We start from the raw sequence: 20,635 nt of genomic DNA, 5'->3' as shown, positions 1-20,635 counted from the left end.
AAGCTGAGCTTCAACCTTCCGGCTCTCATTAAGTGGTTTTAAAAAAAAAATGGTGGTTAGGGCCTACTAACGGCTTCTGCCCCTCCCTGGTGTTGTCCTCAACTAAATAAAGCTGAGCTTCAACCTTCCGGCTCTCATTAAGTGGTTTTAAAAAAAAAATGGTGGTTAGGGCCTACTAACGGCTTCTGCCCCTCCCTGGTGTTGTCCTCAACTAAATAAAGCTGAGCTTCAACCTTCCGGCTCTCATTAAGTGGTTTTAAAAAAAAAATGGTGGTTAGGGCCTACTAACGGCTTCTGCCCCTCCCTGGTGTTGTCCTCAACTAAATAAAGCTGAGCTTCAACCTTCCGGCTCTCATTAAGTGGTTTTAAAAAAAAAAAAAATGGTGGTTTGGGCCTACTAACGGCTTCTGCCCCTCCCTGGTGTTGTCCTCAACTAAATAAAGCTGAGCTTCAACCTTCCGGCTCTCATTAAGTGGTTTTAAAAAAAAAATGGTGGTTAGGGCCTACTAACGGCTTCTGCCCCTCCCTGGTGTTGTCCTCAACTAAATAAAGCTGAGCTTCAACCTTCCGGCTCTCATTAAGTGGTTTTAAAAAAAAAATGGTGGTTAGGGCCTACTAACGGCTTCTGCCCCTCCCTGGTGTTGTCCTCAACTAAATAAAGCTGAGCTTCAACCTTCCGGCTCTCATTAAGTGGTTTTAAAAAAAAAAAAAATGGTGGTTTGGGCCTACTAACGGCTTCTGCCCCTCCCTGGTGTTGTCCTCAACTAAATAAAGCTGAGCTTCAACCTTCCGGCTCTCATTAAGTGGTTTTAAAAAAAAAATGGTGGTTAGGGCCTACTAACGGCTTCTGCCCCTCCCTGGTGTTGTCCTCAACTAAATAAAGCTGAGCTTCAACCTTCCGGCTCTCATTAAGTGGTTTTAAAAAAAAAATGGTGGTTAGGGCCTACTAACGGCTTCTGCCCCTCCCTGGTGTTGTCCTCAACTAAATAAAGCTGAGCTTCAACCTTCCGGCTCTCATTAAGTGGTTTTAAAAAAAAAAAAAATGGTGGTTTGGGCCTACTAACGGCTTCTGCCCCTCCCTGGTGTTGTCCTCAACTAAATAAAGCTGAGCTTCAACCTTCCGGCTCTCATTAAGTGGTTTTAAAAAAAAAATGGTGGTTAGGGCCTACTAACGGCTTCTGCCCCTCCCTGGTGTTGTCCTCAACTAAATAAAGCTGAGCTTCAACCTTCCGGCTCTCATTAAGTGGTTTTAAAAAAAAAATGGTGGTTAGGGCCTACTAACGGCTTCTGCCCCTCCCTGGTGTTGTCCTCAACTAAATAAAGCTGAGCTTCAACCTTCCGGCTCTCATTAAGTGGTTTTAAAAAAAAAAAAAATGGTGGTTAGGGCCTACTAACGGCTTCTGCCCCTCCCTGGTGTTGCCCTCAACTAAATAAAGCTGAGCTTCAACCTTCTGCTCCAAATTACCATTTTAAAAAATGCAATAGGCTTTTCCGGCCTACTAAAGGTGTCTGCCCCTCCCTGGTGTTGTCCTCAACTGAACAAAGCTGAGCTTCCACATTCTGGCTTTCGCCCTATACTATCAGATATTAAACTGCATTTGGCCTACTAGTGTGGTTAGGCCCTTGAAACAGTGTCTGCTGCTCTTGGGTTTGCTACTCCACTGAACAAAGCAATGCCGCCTGTTTAGTCCTGTTACCAATTTTGAACTGCATGTAGCCTACTTTATTCTTTGGCCCTATATCTGTTTCCTCCTCATCCTGCCCATTGCCCAGCCACTGCTAAATGAGTCTGCTGGTACATTGACCTAGACCACTACATTCCCCTTGTACTCTACACAGCCAGAATCTGTCCCTGCTGAAAGTAAGGTTCCCCTTCCCGCATGTTATACCACCTTACACAGGGACAAAGAGGAAGGTGCAGATGAAAGTGCAGGTTCCTTCATCAGGTGGGGGGGCATACTCGTTGGCGACGTCACTGGCACAGGGCCCCTCAGAGTACGCAAAAGTGTCGCTGCTGGTGGGAGGCGCCCCCGCCATGCAAACACACCGCCGTACTTTGAGGGGCCCTGTGCCAGTGGCAATGCGAACGAGTGGGCCCCCCCTGCTTGCTCAGGATCACAGCACTTGCAACTTTTAAATACTTACCTTTCCCTGCAACACCGCCGTGACGTAGTCCGCATTTCCTGGGCCCACGAAAAACTTGAGCCAGCCCTACTCCCCCCACAACTTTCCCCCAATTCCCTATGCCCAACTATTATTATACAGTTAATTAAGATTGGCAAGCTTCAGAAACAAGAATGGATGTTTTTGGCATTAAAATGGGCACTGTAGGTGTTTTCCTGGCCTCCACTCACTGCCGACTATGCTTCCCCATTGACTTGCATTGGGTTTCGTGTTTCGGTCGATCCCCGACTTTTAGCGATAATCGGCCGACTGCACTCGACTCGACTCTGGACAAAATCGGGTTTCCCAAAACCCTACTCGATCTTAAAAAAATGAAAGTCGCTCAACCCTAGTCTCCACGTTTGAGTCCAATAACAAAAGGATGACTACCAGACAACATGCCAGGAGCAAGGGAGCTGGGGGAGCTACGGCTCGGGTTGGCCGCCAGGGAGGACTCCAAGTATTAAATTTGTCATCATATGTACTTACTGAGTCTCAATTGGATGTCCTGAGTAGGGGCCTGACCTTCTCTCCAACGAATTCATTTGATTATTTTACAGCCCTAAAGGACCTGCACCTATTTTCCCGCAAATTGATTCTAAAAAAGCTACATGGAAAAAATCTTACATCACAGTCCATGAGTGAAATTGAAGCACAGGCACTTCGTGATTTGGAGGATTTACTTGAGGAACAGGAGCACCCGAATGCAAGTAAGTTTCCATCTACTGCCTTGCCCAGATCCACCAGGTTCCTCCCCTTGTCCCTTAGTCCGGCAGTTAAGATATTTACTAAATTGGTTAGTGAAGATTTTAAAAAACTATCCACCAGACGGACCTTTGATAATCTAACCGCTAAACAACGTCAGGCTATCTCACAACTGCAATCATTGCGGGATGTTGTGTTCAAACCTGCGGACAAGGGGGGGAACATTGTGGTCTGGCCAAGTGGAAAATATGAGCGTGAGGCATTTCGCCAGCTTCGGGATTCTAGTACCTACCTCAAGTTGTCCTTCAATCCGATGAGTGCCTATTTGCGGGAGTTGGAGCGGGTCCTGGTTGGTGCTTTGGAGGAGGGTATTATCCCTAAAAATGTCTTCGATGGTTTGATGGTCAGGTCCCCCAGGACTCCTACTTTTTACTTATTACCAAAAGTCCACAAGGATGCCCTCAACCCCCCAGGACGCCCCATTGTGTCCGGTATTGGGGGTTTATGTGACCATGTGTGTCAATTTATAGATTTCTATCTAAAACCCCTTGTCCAAACATTGCCTTCATATGTTCGTGACACTACCGACGTCCTGGCGCGGGTCGATGGCATCCTTGTGGACAATGCAACCCTCCTCGTCACCGCTGACATGGAGGGTTTGTACACCTGCATAGAACATTCTTGTGGGATAGAGGCGGCTCGCTTCTTCCTGGGGACCTCCGACCTGGACGGCCCGTTACGTGGATTAATCCTCGAGCTGCTGGACTATGTCCTTACCCCCAATTTTTTTGTCTTTAAAGATGTTTTTTATTTACAGAAGCGCGGCACGGCCATGGGTGCAGCCTGCGCGCCCTCGTACGCCAATCTCTTCCTGGGTTATTGGGAGAGATTCCTTTTTGGCGACGAGGGCCCGCCGGCCACTTCCCATGTGCTGTGCTGGTATCGCTTCATTGATGATATTTTCTTTTTGTGGGACAGGACCGCCCAGCAGCTCAAGGACTTTATGGGTACTTTGAATAATAAAATTTTAAATATAAGGCTAACATACACGTATAGTGATGTTATGGTCGATTTTCTGGACATCCGTCTGGAGGTCGACAATTGTCGACATATCCAGGCGGATGTCTTCAGGAAGTCGACTTCTGTTAACTCACTGTTACATGCCTCGTCAGCACATGACCCATCCACGGTTAGGGCCGTCCCGGTCGGACAGTTCCTCAGGATGCGGCGAATCTGTTCCTCTGAGTCCAGATTCGAGGCACAAGCCTCGGATCTGAAAGACCGTTTTCTGGCTCGGGGTTATAGTCGTAGATCTATCAAATACGGCTATAACCGTGCCAGAAAAACCCCACGTGAGACTCTACTACATCCGCTCAGTAAGCGGACCAATGGGGACGGGGCTGGTCCCATTCGTTTCATTTCAACTTATAATCACGAGTGGAGTAACATGCGCTCCATCCTTGCCAGACAGTCTGTTCTGGGGACTGAGCCCTCCCTGGCAGCCTCCCTTGGCCTTTGTCCACAGATGACCCCCAGGAGGTGTAAAAACTTAAATGATTTATTAGTACGTAGCCATTATGTCCCCACCCCGAATAACCCATTTGGTACGAGGGGTCCCAATTTAGGGTGTTTCCCGTGCGGGCACTGTCTGGCCTGCACCAGTGTCCTGCGCTGCTCTAGTTTTACGTCCACGGATGGAACAAAAAAATTTGACATCAGGGAACGGATTTCCTGCAGTACAACCAACGTAATTTACTATGCTACGTGTCCATGCCCCATGGTTTACATGGGGTTAACTACTCAGGAATTGAGAGTCAGGGTCCGTGAGCATGTGCGGGACATTGATGCGGCCAGGACAGTGCTCGATGTCTCTGACCTTAAATCAATTCCACGTCATTTCAGGTCACACCATAAGTGTGACGCAAAATTACTCAAGGTGAGAGGTATTGACGTCTTGCATCTGGGTATTCGGGGTGGGGACAATAAAAAGTTGCTAGCGCAAAAAGAAATAAAATGGATAGTGCAGCTTGGCACAATGTCACCAAATGGCCTAAATGAGACATTGAGTTTCGCCTCCTATTTATGAGTTCAGTTTTGTCCTCACGCTCCATTGCTGCTCATGACGTATTTAGGATGCATTGCACCTCCTGCTCCTCTTTGATGTATTTGAATATGTTATCTCACAAAATACTTTTCTTCCCCCCGTTTGGGCCTCTATACCCGATATCAGTCGGGATGGCGTTTTTATGCTTTTTAATTTTTATGTTTTTGTGTATGTCATTTTAATACTTTTTTCTTTTGTCTGTATTATTAGTGATTTGAATTGATGTCATGCCTTAAGGTGTTCCTTATGAATATGCCCTGGGCCTCGTTAACATCTATCACAGATACCACTTCAGTTGGGGTAATGGGGACCCGCCATTTAATATCACCGTGAAAATGAATGTGACAATTCCCATCTGCTACCATGGACACTACTTCTATGAAGTGAGGAATATGCTTACCATAGCCTGGATTCGGTGCACAGAGACTGGATTATTTCTTTAATTGTATTTGTTTATTTGTATGCCTCTCCTCCCTTTTTTCATGTATGTGGCTCATGGGTATTTATGCTTGACGGGTCTCCAATTTACTTATGGTGCGGCTTGTAGACTGAAAATCAATTATGGGGTTGCTTTGTAATAATTATATCTTTTCTCATTGGTGGCTGTGCGTGTCGCGCTGCGGTCCGTCATGTCTTGGTGTGAACCAGCGTCTGTGGGGCTCGTCTGCACGCTTTGGGTTTCCCCCACGCGTTCGCACCTGTCTTGACGCTGTGGTTCACTGCCGGGACCTGCCGGACGCAGTGCGCATGCGCCGACAGCGCCACTGTAATTGGCCGCCGGGTACCATGTGACCGGGGTCAGGGGCTATTTTAAGGTCCTTTTGGGCACAATGTAGTTATCCCCTTGAGAAAGCGGCATGTCGTGGCCGCGAAACGCACGTCGGGGACCACCTCCCGACTGTCTCCCCACCCTGCCCTTGGACCTGGTAAGTCTTGCTCCCATGTCAAGCCACCATTATTTTTGGTGCCACTATGGTACTCTGGTATGGATATTTTTTTGCAGCGGCATGGGTGCTTGCTTTTCAGGTTAGGCACACTAGTGCCTTTGTTTGCCTTTAATTAGTGTTTGGCTTACAATTCTCCCCTCCTTTTCCTTTGGGGGGTTGGGCAGGGGTTTCTTGTGTGCTCCCCTACCGGTAGTTACACCGGGGGGGTTGGGGGTACGGGGGCATCTTTTCAGCATTTTTCAAGCATTAATTTTTGCTCTTATTACTAATCTTTGATAATTGATATTAAATTATATGTCTTTGTATGACTCTCTTGGAATAAAATTTGTCTAATGATATTTTCATCAATGCTATGTATCTTTCTCCTTGTATCATGATATGTTTTGAGCGGATATAGTGAGTTTGGGGGTGGTTGGCGGTACTTTCGCCAGACCTCGTTTTCTCACATTATGCAGTTGGGATTCTTGTTTGCTGTCTCTAGCATGTAGGTATATATAGAGCGCAGACGCTGTCTCTAGTATATAGGTATATATAGAGCGCAGCTGCTGTCTCTAGTATATAGGTATATATAGAGCGCAGCTGCTGTCTCTAGTATGTAGGTATATATACAGCGCACCCGCTGTCTCTAGTATATAGGTATATATAGAGTGCAGCCGCTGTCTCTAGTATATAGGTATATATAGAGCGCAGCCGCTGTCTCTAGTATGTAGGTATATATATAGTGCAGCCGCTGTCTCTAGCATGTAGGTATATATAGAGCACAGACGCTGTCTCTAGCATGTAGGTATATATAGAGTGCAGCCGCTGTCTCTAGTATGTAGGTATATATAGAGCGCAGCCGCTGTCTCTAGTATGTAGGTATATATAGAGTGCAGCCGCTGTCTCTAGTATGTAGGTATATATAGAGTCCAGACGCTGTCTCTAGCATGTAGGTATATATAGAGCGCAGCCTCTGTCTCTAGTATGTACAGTAGGTATATATAGAGCGCAGCCGCTGTCTCTAGTATGTAGGTATATATAGAGTGCAGCCGCTGTCTCTAGCATGTAGGTATATATAGAGCGCAGCCGCTGTCTCTAGTATGTACAGTAGGTATATATAGAGTGCAGCCGCTGTCTCTAGCATGTAGGTATATATAGAGCGCAGCCGCTGTCTCTAGTATGTACAGTAGGTATATATAGAGTGCAGCCGCTGTCTCTAGCATGTAGGTATATATAGAGCGCAGCCGCTGTCTCTAGTATGTACAGTAGGTATATATAGAGTGCAGCCGCTGTCTCTAGCATGTATGTATATATAGAGTGCAGCCGCTGTCTCTAGCTTGTAGGTATATATAGAGCGCAGATGCTGTCTCTAGCTTGTAGGTATATATAGAGCGCAGCCGCTGTCTCTAGCATGTATGAATATATAGAGCGCAGCCGCTGTCTCTAGCATGTATGAATATATAGAGCGCAGCCGCTGTCTCTAGCTTGTAAGTATATATAGAGCGCAGCCGCTGTCTCTAGCATGTAGGTATATATACAGTGCATCCGCTGACTGATATGTAGAGATGGCAAAAAACAAGCTAAAGATTTAGCAACCGGTGTCTTCATTTAACTTTATTCTCATCAATGACAGGAGACAGAGATAAACTATCCTGGAGCCTAGAATTGTGCGGAGTGAAAAATAACTTGTCACATAGTATTGATGATGTGATATTACTCAAATATTGTGATTTACAATTAAATGCATAAGCAATTTGTTTTTCTTTCGATGACACTTTAAACGTAAAATGTGTGGGTTTGTTTGTCATCTTTGGCTGGTGGAGGGGGTTTAATGATTAGATTAGTCTTCCAAGGTCACCAGTCATATAGCATATTATAATTGCAGTCATTCACTTGTCAGACACACAGCGCTACTGGTTTATTCTCACAATAGCTAAAACACATATTAGATGATTGTATTTGATGCTCTACGCTTTCCTTTCCAGAAGATTGCTTGGCACGATTAGTAAAAATGTATCATCAGAAAATCAGAAAACATTAACAAAGCCATATTAGACTCCTATAGTGGTGCATGAGGTCTGTGTTGTACTCTTCTATGTCTCGTCTCTATCTACTAAGGTGGAAGCATTGCTGGAGCCATTGGGCATACAACCTAGGACTCTTTATGCTCAATCCACTACTCAAGCTTGTTTAAGAGAAATTATTGGCTTTATTCTAATGTTGAATTATAAATACAGTATATATATGGTGATTACTACAATTTTAAGTCCACAAAACTGTCTTTGACTAGTTTGCCACAAAATATTGTTGTGTGTGTAGGTTGCACAATCAATTGGATAGGATTAAAGACAACATAGACTGGGCCAAGGTGGCAGAAAATATCATTAAATGGAATCTGTCAGCAGGTTTTGTTGATTTAATCTGAGATCACAATGATATAGGGGTTGGGATCCTGATTCCAGCAATGTGTCACTTACTGGGTTGTGTGCTATTGTTTCAATAAAATCAGTGTTTTATCAGCAGATTATCACTAGAGGACCAGGAGTCACTAGAATTGTGGTCCTGATTCCCAAGATAAGGTTTTATCAACAACAATTTTGTGGCTATGGTCATAGGTAACCTAGACAGGGGGCACAAAATGATAAGATTACTCTAATTGATGTTTTTTTTCTTGTGCGTGCTTATATTATCTGGATAAATGCAAGAAAAAGTAGGAAAGTATGAGAATGATATATGATGTCCAATAACAGATGCTGCGGGTGCAGGGGTAGCAGTGTCACCGGCGTTCTGGTGCCTGACAAAGCTCAAAAACTCCTCTGTTACTTGTTACTAGTGGACACCAGCAATAAAAATGGCATATGGAAAGTAATGGACCCATTTAACAGATTCTTGGTGCTTTTTCTCTGCCTATTACTACAACAGTATTATAACAGGTTATGAAATGTTTAAGAGCTAAATAAAAGTGATAATGATTTTAATGTTTTGTAGATCTACAATTAGAGAAGATCGAATACAGCTGCGCTACAGCTGGCCGCGATTTTGCTGAATTTGTGAGGAGATTGCAAAATATCTGTATTTTGGATCATGCAAAATTTGTGAATTCAAGGAGAACTCAGTTCTACTGGAATACATTTGCTCATCTCCAGATATACTTTTAACATTGGATATTTTTCACAGTTTGGATGGCAAGCCTGTTTGTTCTTTGAAGGAATGTTATATCGGCTTATCATTTGCATTGTAATTTATTAAGTCAGACTGACACTTCATGTTCACACTGTTTTTTTTAATCACAGTTATATTGTAATAAGGATGAGAAAACATTTCTGCAAAGAATTAACATTTTTGCAAATTGTCATATCAGAATATATTTTCCACAGGGCTTGACTGAACTTAACATAATTTGGGATGTTTCCCTTATGTTAAATGCTTTCCTGATGACAACTAACAGTTGTCTTAATTGGCACGCATTTGTCACAGGAAGGAGGGTGAAACTCGATAAGAATGAGAAAACAAATAGGCACTTTTCTATAGAATTCTGCTAGGAGACAATACTTTTAATGAAGTGCCAATTGAACAGAAAAATTTGATAATCTAATTAGCTATTGCAAACCTAATCAAGAAAATAAATTGTGAGATTTTGGCAGAATGCAACTAATCACATGTAGGGTACATCTTAATGATGGAGATTGAAGACTAGCCAATTACATCATTACTTTGCTTACAAATTTTTTATTTACTGCCTCTTAAAATAAAATGTCCTAAAAATGAAATGAATAAAATGGGTTTAACATTTAGTCTTACTCTGAGCTTTCGACCAAACACGTTGACTTTTCCTTGGACTTGCTCTTTTCGGAACCTCCACTCGACCAAGTTGTGCCCGTTTTCTCCTGGTAGAGTCATATTTCTTTTTGTAACAGTTGGGTTGGCAGGCCCTGCTAGAATATGGGGTTCTGTTTGGAAATGCAAATCCATTCCATTACCATAGATAATTCTGATGGAACCATCATAGCCAACCTGGTAGCTGTTCCTCAACTGGTCTGGAGGACAAAGCATAATTAAATAATAACATATTTTCAAGCATGTATAAGTTGTTTCACGTAACAAGCTAATTAATGCACCAGAGAATGATGCTCAACCTGAACAATACTACAGATCTGAAGTTCATAGAGAACGATTGATGTTAAAGAAATCATGTTTAAGGTACCGTCACATTAAGCGATGCTGCAGCGATATCGACAACGATGCCGATCGCTGCAGCGTCGCTGTGTGGTCGCTGGAGAGCTGTCACACAGACCGCTCTCCAGCGACCAACGATGCCGAAGTCCCCGGGTAACCAGGGTAAACATTGGGTTACTAAGCGCAGGGCCGCGCTTAGTAACCCGATGTTTACCCTGGTTATCATTGTAAATGTAAAAAAAAACCAAACACTACATACTCACCTTCTGATGTCCGTCAGGTCCCTGGCCGTCTGCTTCCCGCACTGACTGTGAGCTCCGGCCGGCCGTAAAGTAAAAGCAGAGCACAGCGGTGACTTCACCGCTGTGCTGTGCTTTACGGCCGGACGGCGCTCACAGTCAGTGTGGGAAGCAGACGGCCAGGGACCTGACGGACATCAGAGGGTGAGTATGTAGTGGGTTTTTTTACATTTACAATGGTAACCAGGATAAACATCGGGTTACTAAGCGCGGCCCTGCGCTTAGTAACCCGATATTTACCCTGGTTACCATTGTAAAACATTGCTGGCATCGTTGCTTTTGCTGTCAAACACGACGATACATGCCGATCTGTCGACCGAATAAAGTTCTGGACTTTCAGCAACGACCAGCGATATCACAGCGGGATCCAGATCGCTGCTGCGTGTCAAACACAACGATATCGCTATCCAGGACGCTGCAACGTCACGGATCGTATTCGTTCTCGTTGCAAAGTCGTTTAGTGTGAAGGTACCTTAAGTGTTCTGTACTTTTTATTTGGCTTTTATTTCTTGACCTCTTAACTGTGAGGGTGCCACTAAAGAAAACAGTGAGACATTTTGAAATCACTTTTCCTATAATGTGTGACATGCACTTACCTTGAACCATGGTATAAAAGGAATCAATTGAAGATAAATTGGAAATGATGCTGACATCTTCCTCTCTGCTAGATGACTCTATATGTACTGTGATGGCTTTGTCCATTTCTCCATGGAGATTTGTGACAACACCCGTTGGGAACGTTACATTGGTAAGACGACCTTCACTGTTGTAGCTACAAACAAGAAATTGGACAATTTAATGTTCATACTGGATGGAGCAAACAACACTCAAGAATCAGTGGATTTCAGCTAGACAGGACCACAGCCTACTATAGAAACAAACACACATGAACAAAAACTACAAACTGACAGCTGCCATGTACAACTCTTGTGGAATGCAAGTAAAATTTAGCCTGAAAAATGTCTATTAAAATGTTAAATGTTCACCCAAAACAGTTGTGCAAGATACATTTTGTAACTAAATTAGTACATTGTGCAACTTGAGGTGTAATTAAACTGCACGATTATCATAAATGAGCCTGATTAGGAACTCTTGTTTCTTGATACTTGTGTACTGTTATAACGGCTTCCGATCACTTGAGTATTTAGTAGAATGCTCCTTCATTGGGAAAATTGATCTCTCAGTTTGCAGAAAAGTTTATCGTTCTCGACAGCACATTTTGCTATGTAAACAAGACCCAGTGCTGCTGAGAACAATGGCATGCTATGTGCACTTAACGATCTATTACATCTTGCTCAGTGCACATCTTAAGTGTGGTCTGCCTGTGTAAAGAAGCTATTAAATGACTGCTGATCAGCACACAAGTAGTTGATCATGTTTGTCTGGTGACACTGGTCGGCCAGTGTAAACGAATCTTAACTGATGTACTGTTAGGGTACTGTCACACAGTGCAATTTTGATCGCTACGACGGTACGATTCGTGACGTTCTAGCGATATCGTTACGATATCGCAGTGTCTGACACGCTACTGCGATCAGGGACCCTGCTGAGAATCGTACGTCATAGCAGATCGTTTGGAACTTTCTTTCGTCGCTGATCTCCCGCTGACATCGCTGGATCGTTGTGTGTGACAGCGATCCAGCGATGTGTTCGCTTGTAACCAGGGTAAACATCGGGTAACTAAGCGCAGGGCCGCGCTTAGTAACCCGATGTTTACCCTGGTTACCAGCGTAAATGTAAAAAAAACAAACAGTACATACTCACATTCCGGTGTCTGTCCCCCGGCGTCTCAGCTTCTCTGCACTCTGTAAGCACAGCGGCCGGAAAGCAGAGCGGTGACGTCAGACGTCACCGCTCTGCTTTCTGGCTGGCCGGCGCTCACAGTGCAGAGAAGCTGAGACGCCGGAGGACAGACACCGGAATGTGAGTATGTACTGTTTGTTTTTTTTACGTTTACGCTGGTAACCAGGGTAAACATCGGGTTACTAAGCGCGGCCCTGCGCTTAGTTACCCGATGTTTACCCTGGTTACAAGCGAACACATCGCTGGATCGCTGTCACACACAACGATCCAGCGATGTCAGCGGGAGATCAAGCGACGAAAGAAAGTTCCAAACGATCTGCTACGACGTACGATTCTCAGCAGGGTCCCTGATCGCAGTAGCGTGTCAGACACTGCGATATCGTAACGATATCGCTAGAACGTCACGAATCGTACCGTCGTAGCGATCAAAATTGCACTGTGTGACAGTACCCTTAGTCTGACAATTACCCTGATCCCCAGCTACAAGCTACAATCTTGGCAGGCTTTCTTTCAGCTCAGTGTTTCCTGTATCAGCACATGACCTGCACTGTTTGGAAAGGGGTCTCAGTGGGTGACTGGCTCATTTCAATTGCTAAGCCAGTCCCCTTCTCTGTCTGTGACAGAGAGAAGCGGTGGCTTAGCTATTGGAGTAACCACTCACACAGATATTGCTCTGGTCAAGTGTCAACCCAGGAGATGCTGTCCTGTGTGGGACACAAAGTGGACGAAGACCTGTTGTTTGAGCTTGAAGATAAAGATATGGGTTCTATTTATTTAGAAGATATATTAAGACTTGTTACATTTGTGCTGGTTCCTGCCATCACTGTTTCTGCTTTGTCCGCTAGGCAGCACAGCACCTTTGTTGTGGGTGATGCGTGACATTGACAGTCCTGTTTTATTCCTGTGACTTTTGGTACTGCTAAATCAGGGAGCTATGGGGTTAATTCTTGTCTGGTTTAGACCACTCCTTCCTAGGATCCCTGGGTGGGGCTTTCTGCTTTATAAAGGACTGAACCTCTGACCTCCACTGTCAGGGAATAGGTTCAGTTTATCATGCCTATAGATAGCCTTGTTCCTAGCATCTGGCCTGTTATCTGTTTTTTTTACCCTGGCTTGTATTTTCACTATGCACTTGTTTTCCGATTCTGTCCCTGACTGGACCTCTTGCTATGACCTATGTGATGATCCTTCTTGCTGCCAGCTCACACCACTGGGAGCAGCTTACAATCTGTGGACCCAGCCCAGGGGTCCCTAAATAATTCCAGATCCCTGTACAGTGGTTAAATGGTGAAGGTAAGGGCGACCTCTGGGATCTGGTAAATGGAGGGGCTAGTGCGAAGTCTGTCCATGGTGTACTACCAACAGTGACGCCCATGACAGGAAGTTGTTGAGTTTGCACATATCCAAACTGACATTTAAACACCCAATACTATAATGCATATCTATTCTCAAAAGAAACTGCATATAATAAAACTCAGACTATGGGGCTAAATGAATGAAACAATCTCTGATATCTGCATTTCATATATAATATCATCACAGAGCACAATGAGAAGATCACTCAGAAGATTGATGACAGTCAGATTAATAAGGATAGAAAAATGTTAAACGTCAGCACCAATACACACTGTCATCCTAGACGCAGCCTTTTGCAAGGTTGAAATACGTTCCAAAAAACCCATTCAATGTCATTAAAAGGTATAAAACTATCACTGATGCAGTACTTGGCACGCACGGGCACAGCTATAAATGAACAAACTGGACAGAAAAATAAAACGTCTACCAAGCATTAGCAGGCTTAGATGGAAATCTTTATGCCACAGATGAGTTGCCGTTCTACCTTGCCCTTTTATTGTGTGTTTTATGACACACTTCTCTTAAGGACTCTTTTATTATTACGGAGCAGCATTCACTCTTTTATATCGTACACAAGGTACAGTATAAATATGATCAGCCCTGGCATTAACACTGACGTGGCTTAGAGAAAGAAGGACCAAGCCAAATAAAGCTGGCGGAAGTAATGCACAAATGCCTAAAGTCCTTCATTCATATGGTCCATCTCTACACAATGTATGCAGACCTCATCCATTTACTTTCTGGCTATACTGTAAGTTAGCCGCACTGTTCTGCCAAGAATTGCTCTAAGGGAATTATTATTGCCTATGTTAAAAACCGCAGGCATGTACAGTGCATGATTCAATAAACGCTATCCATAAGAATCTAAAGAGTTTCTTTAAATCAATTTAAAAATTATTTAAAAAATACAAGAATTTAACTTTACATTACATTTAAATTAATATCTTCACAAGAACCCCATTCGTTGACTAAATACATTTTTGGGGTATACAATGATGATAACCTAGCCTAAGGCTAGGGTCACAAAACTGTATTTTCTCTCAACCGAAAGAATCGCTTGATTATGTTAATCACACTCTAATCAAACTCAGAAAGATTAGAATGTGATCTAATTTTCTCAGAGCAGGAGACAATGGAAAAAAAATCCCCCTCTTCTCCATTCTGTCAGTCTGAGAAAACTAGACTGCACTCAGGTGCCATCCGATTGCAGCCTAATTTTTTCCATAGACTCATTAACTTGCTTGGCAGAGTGCGATCCAAATATCGGATGCAAATCTGGAATGCTGCACTTTTTTACTCAGAAAGACTCTGTCTGAGGAAAAAACTAGACATATGCACGGCACCATAGAATAACATTGGAATTATTGCGATCCGATGTTTTGTTGGATGGCACTTGAACTGGAAACATGGTCGTCTGTACGAGTCCTTACGATAGGTCGTCAAAATCAGATCAGATCGAGTACTAGAGATCAGCTCTTATACTATTAAAATCAGTTCCTGAACACTGATGTGCAGTATTCGGCAGCGGCCGCTACACACAGAACAGAGCTGTGCAGTGCCGCGCCGTCAATGCTTACATTCTGGATCTGGTATGCACTCATAGCCTAAAGTGTGTAGACTTTGGAGGGTCATTTGGATGTTTTGGCTTGTCATTATGATTTCAAAAGAGAAAAGCCACCACCCATCTGATACAGTATTTTCATATTAGCTCATTTCTCTGTAACTGAAACTGAATAAATAGATAAGGTTGTATGTATATATATATATATATATATATATATATATATGGGCAAGCACCTTGTAAACGATCTCTTTACTGTGTTATTTATTAAGGCTTTCTGACCAGTTCCCCATTGCCAGGAAATCCAGTAATGGAGTTCCAGAAGATTAAAAAGATGGTGGTTGTCATTGAGTGAGGGGGGTCATAAAACACAACGATGGGTTTTGTGATTTATGCCTGTGGTGAGTATACCGCATGCTGGGAAATGGTACTTTAATACTGGCTTAGTACATTTCCAAACCCTATGGTGAAGCATCCATCACTTTGGTCACTAAACAGTCATAGACAAAGAACGGTAATATAGAAAGTGCCAATTTTCAGCATCACTGTACAGAGAACTGATTAGCATTACATCTAGGGGTAATGCGAAAATATTAGCAATGCCCACACAATGCGATGTGACAGGTGGTTGCTATTGGTAAAATAACCATTATTTGTATTTTTTGTAACATGAAAATCAACATATGTAATTTATTTTATTTACCATCTAAGCAAACCAACGGCAAGTGGAAAGAAGTAAAAAAAATCCCAAACATATATTTGTGTTAGATTAACAAGTGCCATCCACCAAGTGTGTATGGATATTGCATTCACACAATGAGAACCGGGAATAAATAAAATGTGCTGAAGATTAGCGCAATTTAATAATTACTTTATTTTGCAAAAATAGAAACGATTTGCATTTAGCAAATCATCGGCTTAGCTAAAGATGAAAGATACTGTAGAAAATGCAGCACAATAATCTCATCTGAAAAAAATAAAATAAATGAAAAAGGAAATTTTCATATTCGATATCTTTTTTTTTCATCGGAATATTGTGTTTAACTGCTAATTACACATAAAACTGTGTTTAATCCAAGCAGATTTAAAGAAGTCATTCAAGACTTATGATCACCTATTCATAGTATTGGTTTTCTAAATCAAAGTGGTGGGCGTCTTATTTATGGTGCCCCCACCATTCAATTAACTGAAGAGTTGGTCTAGTTTTCATTCTTCCCTGTAGTTTATTGTTATACAAGATATTAAGCACAATAGTTATAGATCAACTGCCCCTATAAAATGGTGCCGCCCTCATCGGTGTGTTATCTACCGTAAATTGGCCATGCCTGGTATTGCAGCTCAGTCTCATCAGAAGTTATGTAGTTCTCTTCTGAATTTCTCTTTAAAAGTAATTAAACTTTTTTTCAGTAAATTATCCTCCAGGCACAGTAAAGTTATGAATTTCTGCAGTATACTTCATAACCTTAGTTTGCTTCCTTTTCTCTAAAATTCTATGCTCCAGTGCTGTTTCAAGTTCATGCTCCTTTAGAAGCTGCTTTCAACTGCTGCTCAGCAAATCTATGTATAATATATTCAAACAGTCAGTGTATGGGGCTTTCCCTGTCTCAGCCCCTCCCTTCTCAACTCCCACATCCCTGGTGCTTAGTCATGGGAATTCCCATACTCAATATGGTGTATCTACCTTTGATGATCATCAGTATAAAGTTTGGAGAGAAGGCAGCAAAATTAGATAATGAAGCATGTTACATAAATTCTTAACTTTGCGACGCCCATGGGAAAATCATATTGAAAAAATTTTACTTACTCTTTGAGGCTATATTCACATTACATTTTACAATAAATTTGAGACTCCTTCAGTGGCTTTCAACTCAAGCCATGGATAAGGGACCTGAGATGAAACCTTTATGGCACCCTTTGGAGCCATTCAGAAGAAATAAGGATGGGAAGAATAACGTAGTCACTCTGAACTTTGGCCTCCTTATATCTCAAACGTAGGGTTAAGTGTGATGTGACCCTGCCTTACTTAAATCACACTCTTTATGAGGAATATTGGTTCTGCTGACATGATAATGCTGCTAAAGTGCTTTCATATTCCCCATAGTATTTGTCTCTGGCCAGATTCATACTTCGGTTTAATTTATCATCATTTCTTTTTGCATACTAGAAAAACAGGTCAAATTTGATTAGTGTTTTTATCCGACTTTCTTATGAACATGCCCACCGACTATAATGGGTAGATGTTCTATGCAAAAAAAATAGGTAGAACAAGTACATGAAACAAGGAGATGTAAATGGGGCCTGACATTGAGACTGTTTGTTTCCGTAAATGGGGCCTGATGTTGAGACTGCTTGTTTCCTATTGTCTGCATTACAAGAAACGCTCCTTGACTATCTACTTGTTACCTGTTGGTTGCCCTAGTTTCAGATTCCTTTAATATACATAAAGAAACACATTTTATTATATTTCCCTCAAAGAACATCTAAACCGGAGGTATGGCTAAACCTCAAAACAACATTGTACAAAGTGTCTTCGCAGGGCAGGCTATAAGGTAACCTTTCCTTAGGTTATAGCAGAGTGCTACTATTTGCGTTAACCTAATAAGCTCATTAGTGACTACTGCCACCTGTTTGCCTCAAATCGCATCAATCCCAACTTTTGCGGAGAAAAGGAAAAGAAAACAGAAAAAAGTAATGAGATGAACACAAATTATATGGTAAGAAACATCAATCTAGTTGAGCAAATTGATCAAAGCTTACGAGCCAATGAAACAAAAATATAATGACAGCTTTTCAGCTACGAGGCCTATAATTATTTAAAAACTTTTCAAATGCATATTTTTAAAGGAAAAATGCTATTAAAAGCGCAAATAACTATCAGCACTTCATGTGTTGCATTATTAACTCGCATTTCTGCTTTACCATAGTTACTGTACACCATGCTTGTCTTGTGTAAATTCAATAAGGTTGGGTTCGCATAGTGTTTTTTCCTACGTTCAGTGGCCCCTTCAGGGGTTTACATGCAAACCCCCACCACCTCCTGCAAAACGGAATTCAGGTGTATTCGTTGACGGGGCCATTGACTACAATGATGCAGACCGAGTCATATGGAGCTATACACCTATTGGAGGCAGACAGGAAGACGTAGTAAACTAGGTCTAGGTCATCTCCAACAGGCATATTGGCCGAAAATGATGCACGACGGAGCACACGGTGACTCCATCTGCATCAATATATTCAATGGGCTCATCTGAATACACATACGAATCCCATTTTGCAAAGGATGGTGGGGTGGAGCTGGCGGTCCCAACATAAGTCCTGACGGGGCCACTAAATGTAGTAAAAAACGCTGTTTAAATCCAGTAGCACAAATATTATATTTTCATTAACTGTAGCTGTCTATACAAATATTAAAACTTCCTAATCCTAAATAATACCCCAAATGTTATCTGAATGCTTAATTCGAACAAACTTTCATTAAGTTTTTTTTTTTTTTTTTTTAACTAGAACTGGGAATGGATCCAAAGTAAAGGGAAGATATGAAAGCTTTGAGTAATGCTGTAAGGCGTTACAGGACGGTTCTGTATTGTGGGCCAATAGGTGCTCCCAATGCCGTCATATGGTGCCGTACTGAGGCACTCTGTTCTCCCCAAGAAGCAGTGCTTTTAGGGGATAAAAGAAATAATAAATACATAAAGGAAACAAAATCCTCTGCAACATGACATATGTCTATATCTTTATGCTACAATTTTCTTTATCCGATTCATACAAATTCTTTGAGAAAATATCCCCCTTGTGAATACATATAAACTGAGGCATTTAAAGACTCTATATAGGATCATAAAATTATATGTACGTTGTAATACAGTTACATTGTGAGCCGAAACTCTATTAATGAAACTAGGACCAGACTCAGCAATAGGACATGCATTGTTTTCAGTCATTATTGTCCCCTTTGGCAATGCAGTCCATTAATCCTCTAGTAGCAGAACAGCAGCGCCAATAATGGGCAATGTGGTGGCACAATGACATGTAAGGGTAATGTAATCATTCTTGACTAAGCATTGAACAAGTGATCTTTTACAGTTTGAGAGCAGATAGAGCCCAAAAAAGTGTAATATAAGAAGATATATAGAAGGGAATAACAACAACTGGTCAGCACAGGCTCAGGGTTCGGATTGAGATCCTTTAAGGTAGTCGTGGTCACATCTGGTCCTCAAGGTCCACAAATGTTTTCCATATTACCAGGGAGGTGAGTAGCTGTACTGTACTAAAGGTACCTTCACACGAAACGACTTTGTAACGATATCGCTAGCGATCCGTGACGTTGCAGCGTCCTCGCTAGCGATATCGTTTAGTTTGACACGCAGCAGCGATCAGGATCCTGCTGTGATGTCGCTGGTCGCTGAATAAAGTCCAGAACTTTATTTGGTCGTCCGATCGCCGTGTATCGTTGTGTTTGAAAGCAAAAGCAACGATACCAGCGATGTTTTACACTGGTAACCAGGGTAAACTTCGGGTTACCAAGCGCAGGGCCGCACTTAGTAACCCAATGTTTACCCTGGTTACCAGCGTAAAAGTAAAAAAAACAAACAGTACATACTCACCTGCGCGTCCCCCAGCGTCTGCTTCCTGACACTTACTGAGCGCTCAGGAGCTCAGTCAGTGTCAGGAAGCAGACGCTGGGGGACGCGCAGGTGAGCATGTACTGTTTGTTTTTTTTACTTTTACGCTGGTAACCAGGGTAAACATCGGGTTACTAAGCGCGGCCCTGCGCTTAGCAACCCGATGTTTACCCTGGTTACCCGGGGACCTCGGCATCGTTGGTCGCTGGAGAGCGGTCTGTGTGACAGCTCCCCAGCGATCAAACAGCGACGCTGCAGCGATCGGCATCGTTGTCGCTATCGCTGCAGCGTCGCTTCGTGTGAAGGTACCTTTAGTAAACTGTTTGTCAGAACAGCACTGATAATGATCTCCGATGGAAATAAGAAACAAGACCTTTTGGTAGATCTTGAGAATTGGATTTGGCCACCACTGTATTCACCCAGCAACAAACCACATTAAGCCACATTCAGACACATTATTACTGGTCATGACTGAAGTCTACTATATGGAATAGCAGGAATGGGAGCTTCTACATTATGTGCACCCAATAGTCATATGAAATGACTAACAAAACCCAGTAATGCTTAAATTACTGGAAGGTGCAGCTGTGCTGGGGGAGAAAATGGCTAGAAGGTTGGAGGAGTGTTTAAACTAGGGATTGGGGGGGAAGGTATTCATTTTATAGGAGGGGAAGATAGTGCAGATAGAGACCTGGGCACAAATAAGGAAGTTGGGGGTGGCGGTGGCATGGGGGGTGAGGTTAGAACAGTTAGTAATTTAAGAAAGAATAGAGGTACAGAGAGATACATAAAGTGCATGTATACTAATGCCAGAAGCCTCGCCAACAAAATGGACAAATTAGAATTAATGTTGTTGGAGCATAATTATGACATGGTGGGGATATCTGAGACATGGCTGGATGAGAGCCATGACTGGGCTG

At 42.7% G+C, this 20,635-nt stretch overlaps 1 protein-coding gene across 11 annotated transcripts in view; it reads right to left on the bottom strand.

Annotated features, from left to right (window-relative positions):
• Positions 1-20,635, bottom strand: part of TENM3 (teneurin transmembrane protein 3) — a 1,770,339-nt gene that overhangs the window by 42,774 nt on the left and 1,706,930 nt on the right. For all 11 annotated transcript variants that reach the window (XM_077279546.1, XM_077279548.1, XM_077279545.1 and 8 more), the window contains 2 exons: positions 10,970-11,145; positions 9,700-9,935 (listed from right to left, as the gene is read on the bottom strand). In XM_077279546.1, coding sequence (XP_077135661.1) covers positions 9,700-9,935; positions 10,970-11,145 — 412 coding nt within the window. The remainder of the gene's footprint in view (positions 1-9,699; positions 9,936-10,969; positions 11,146-20,635) is intronic.

Source organism: Ranitomeya variabilis, chromosome 1 (genome assembly GCF_051348905.1).
Source record: "Ranitomeya variabilis isolate aRanVar5 chromosome 1, aRanVar5.hap1, whole genome shotgun sequence".
NCBI classification, from domain to species: Eukaryota; Metazoa; Chordata; class Amphibia; order Anura; family Dendrobatidae; genus Ranitomeya; species Ranitomeya variabilis.
This window is presented reverse-complemented; position numbering and strand designations above follow the sequence as displayed.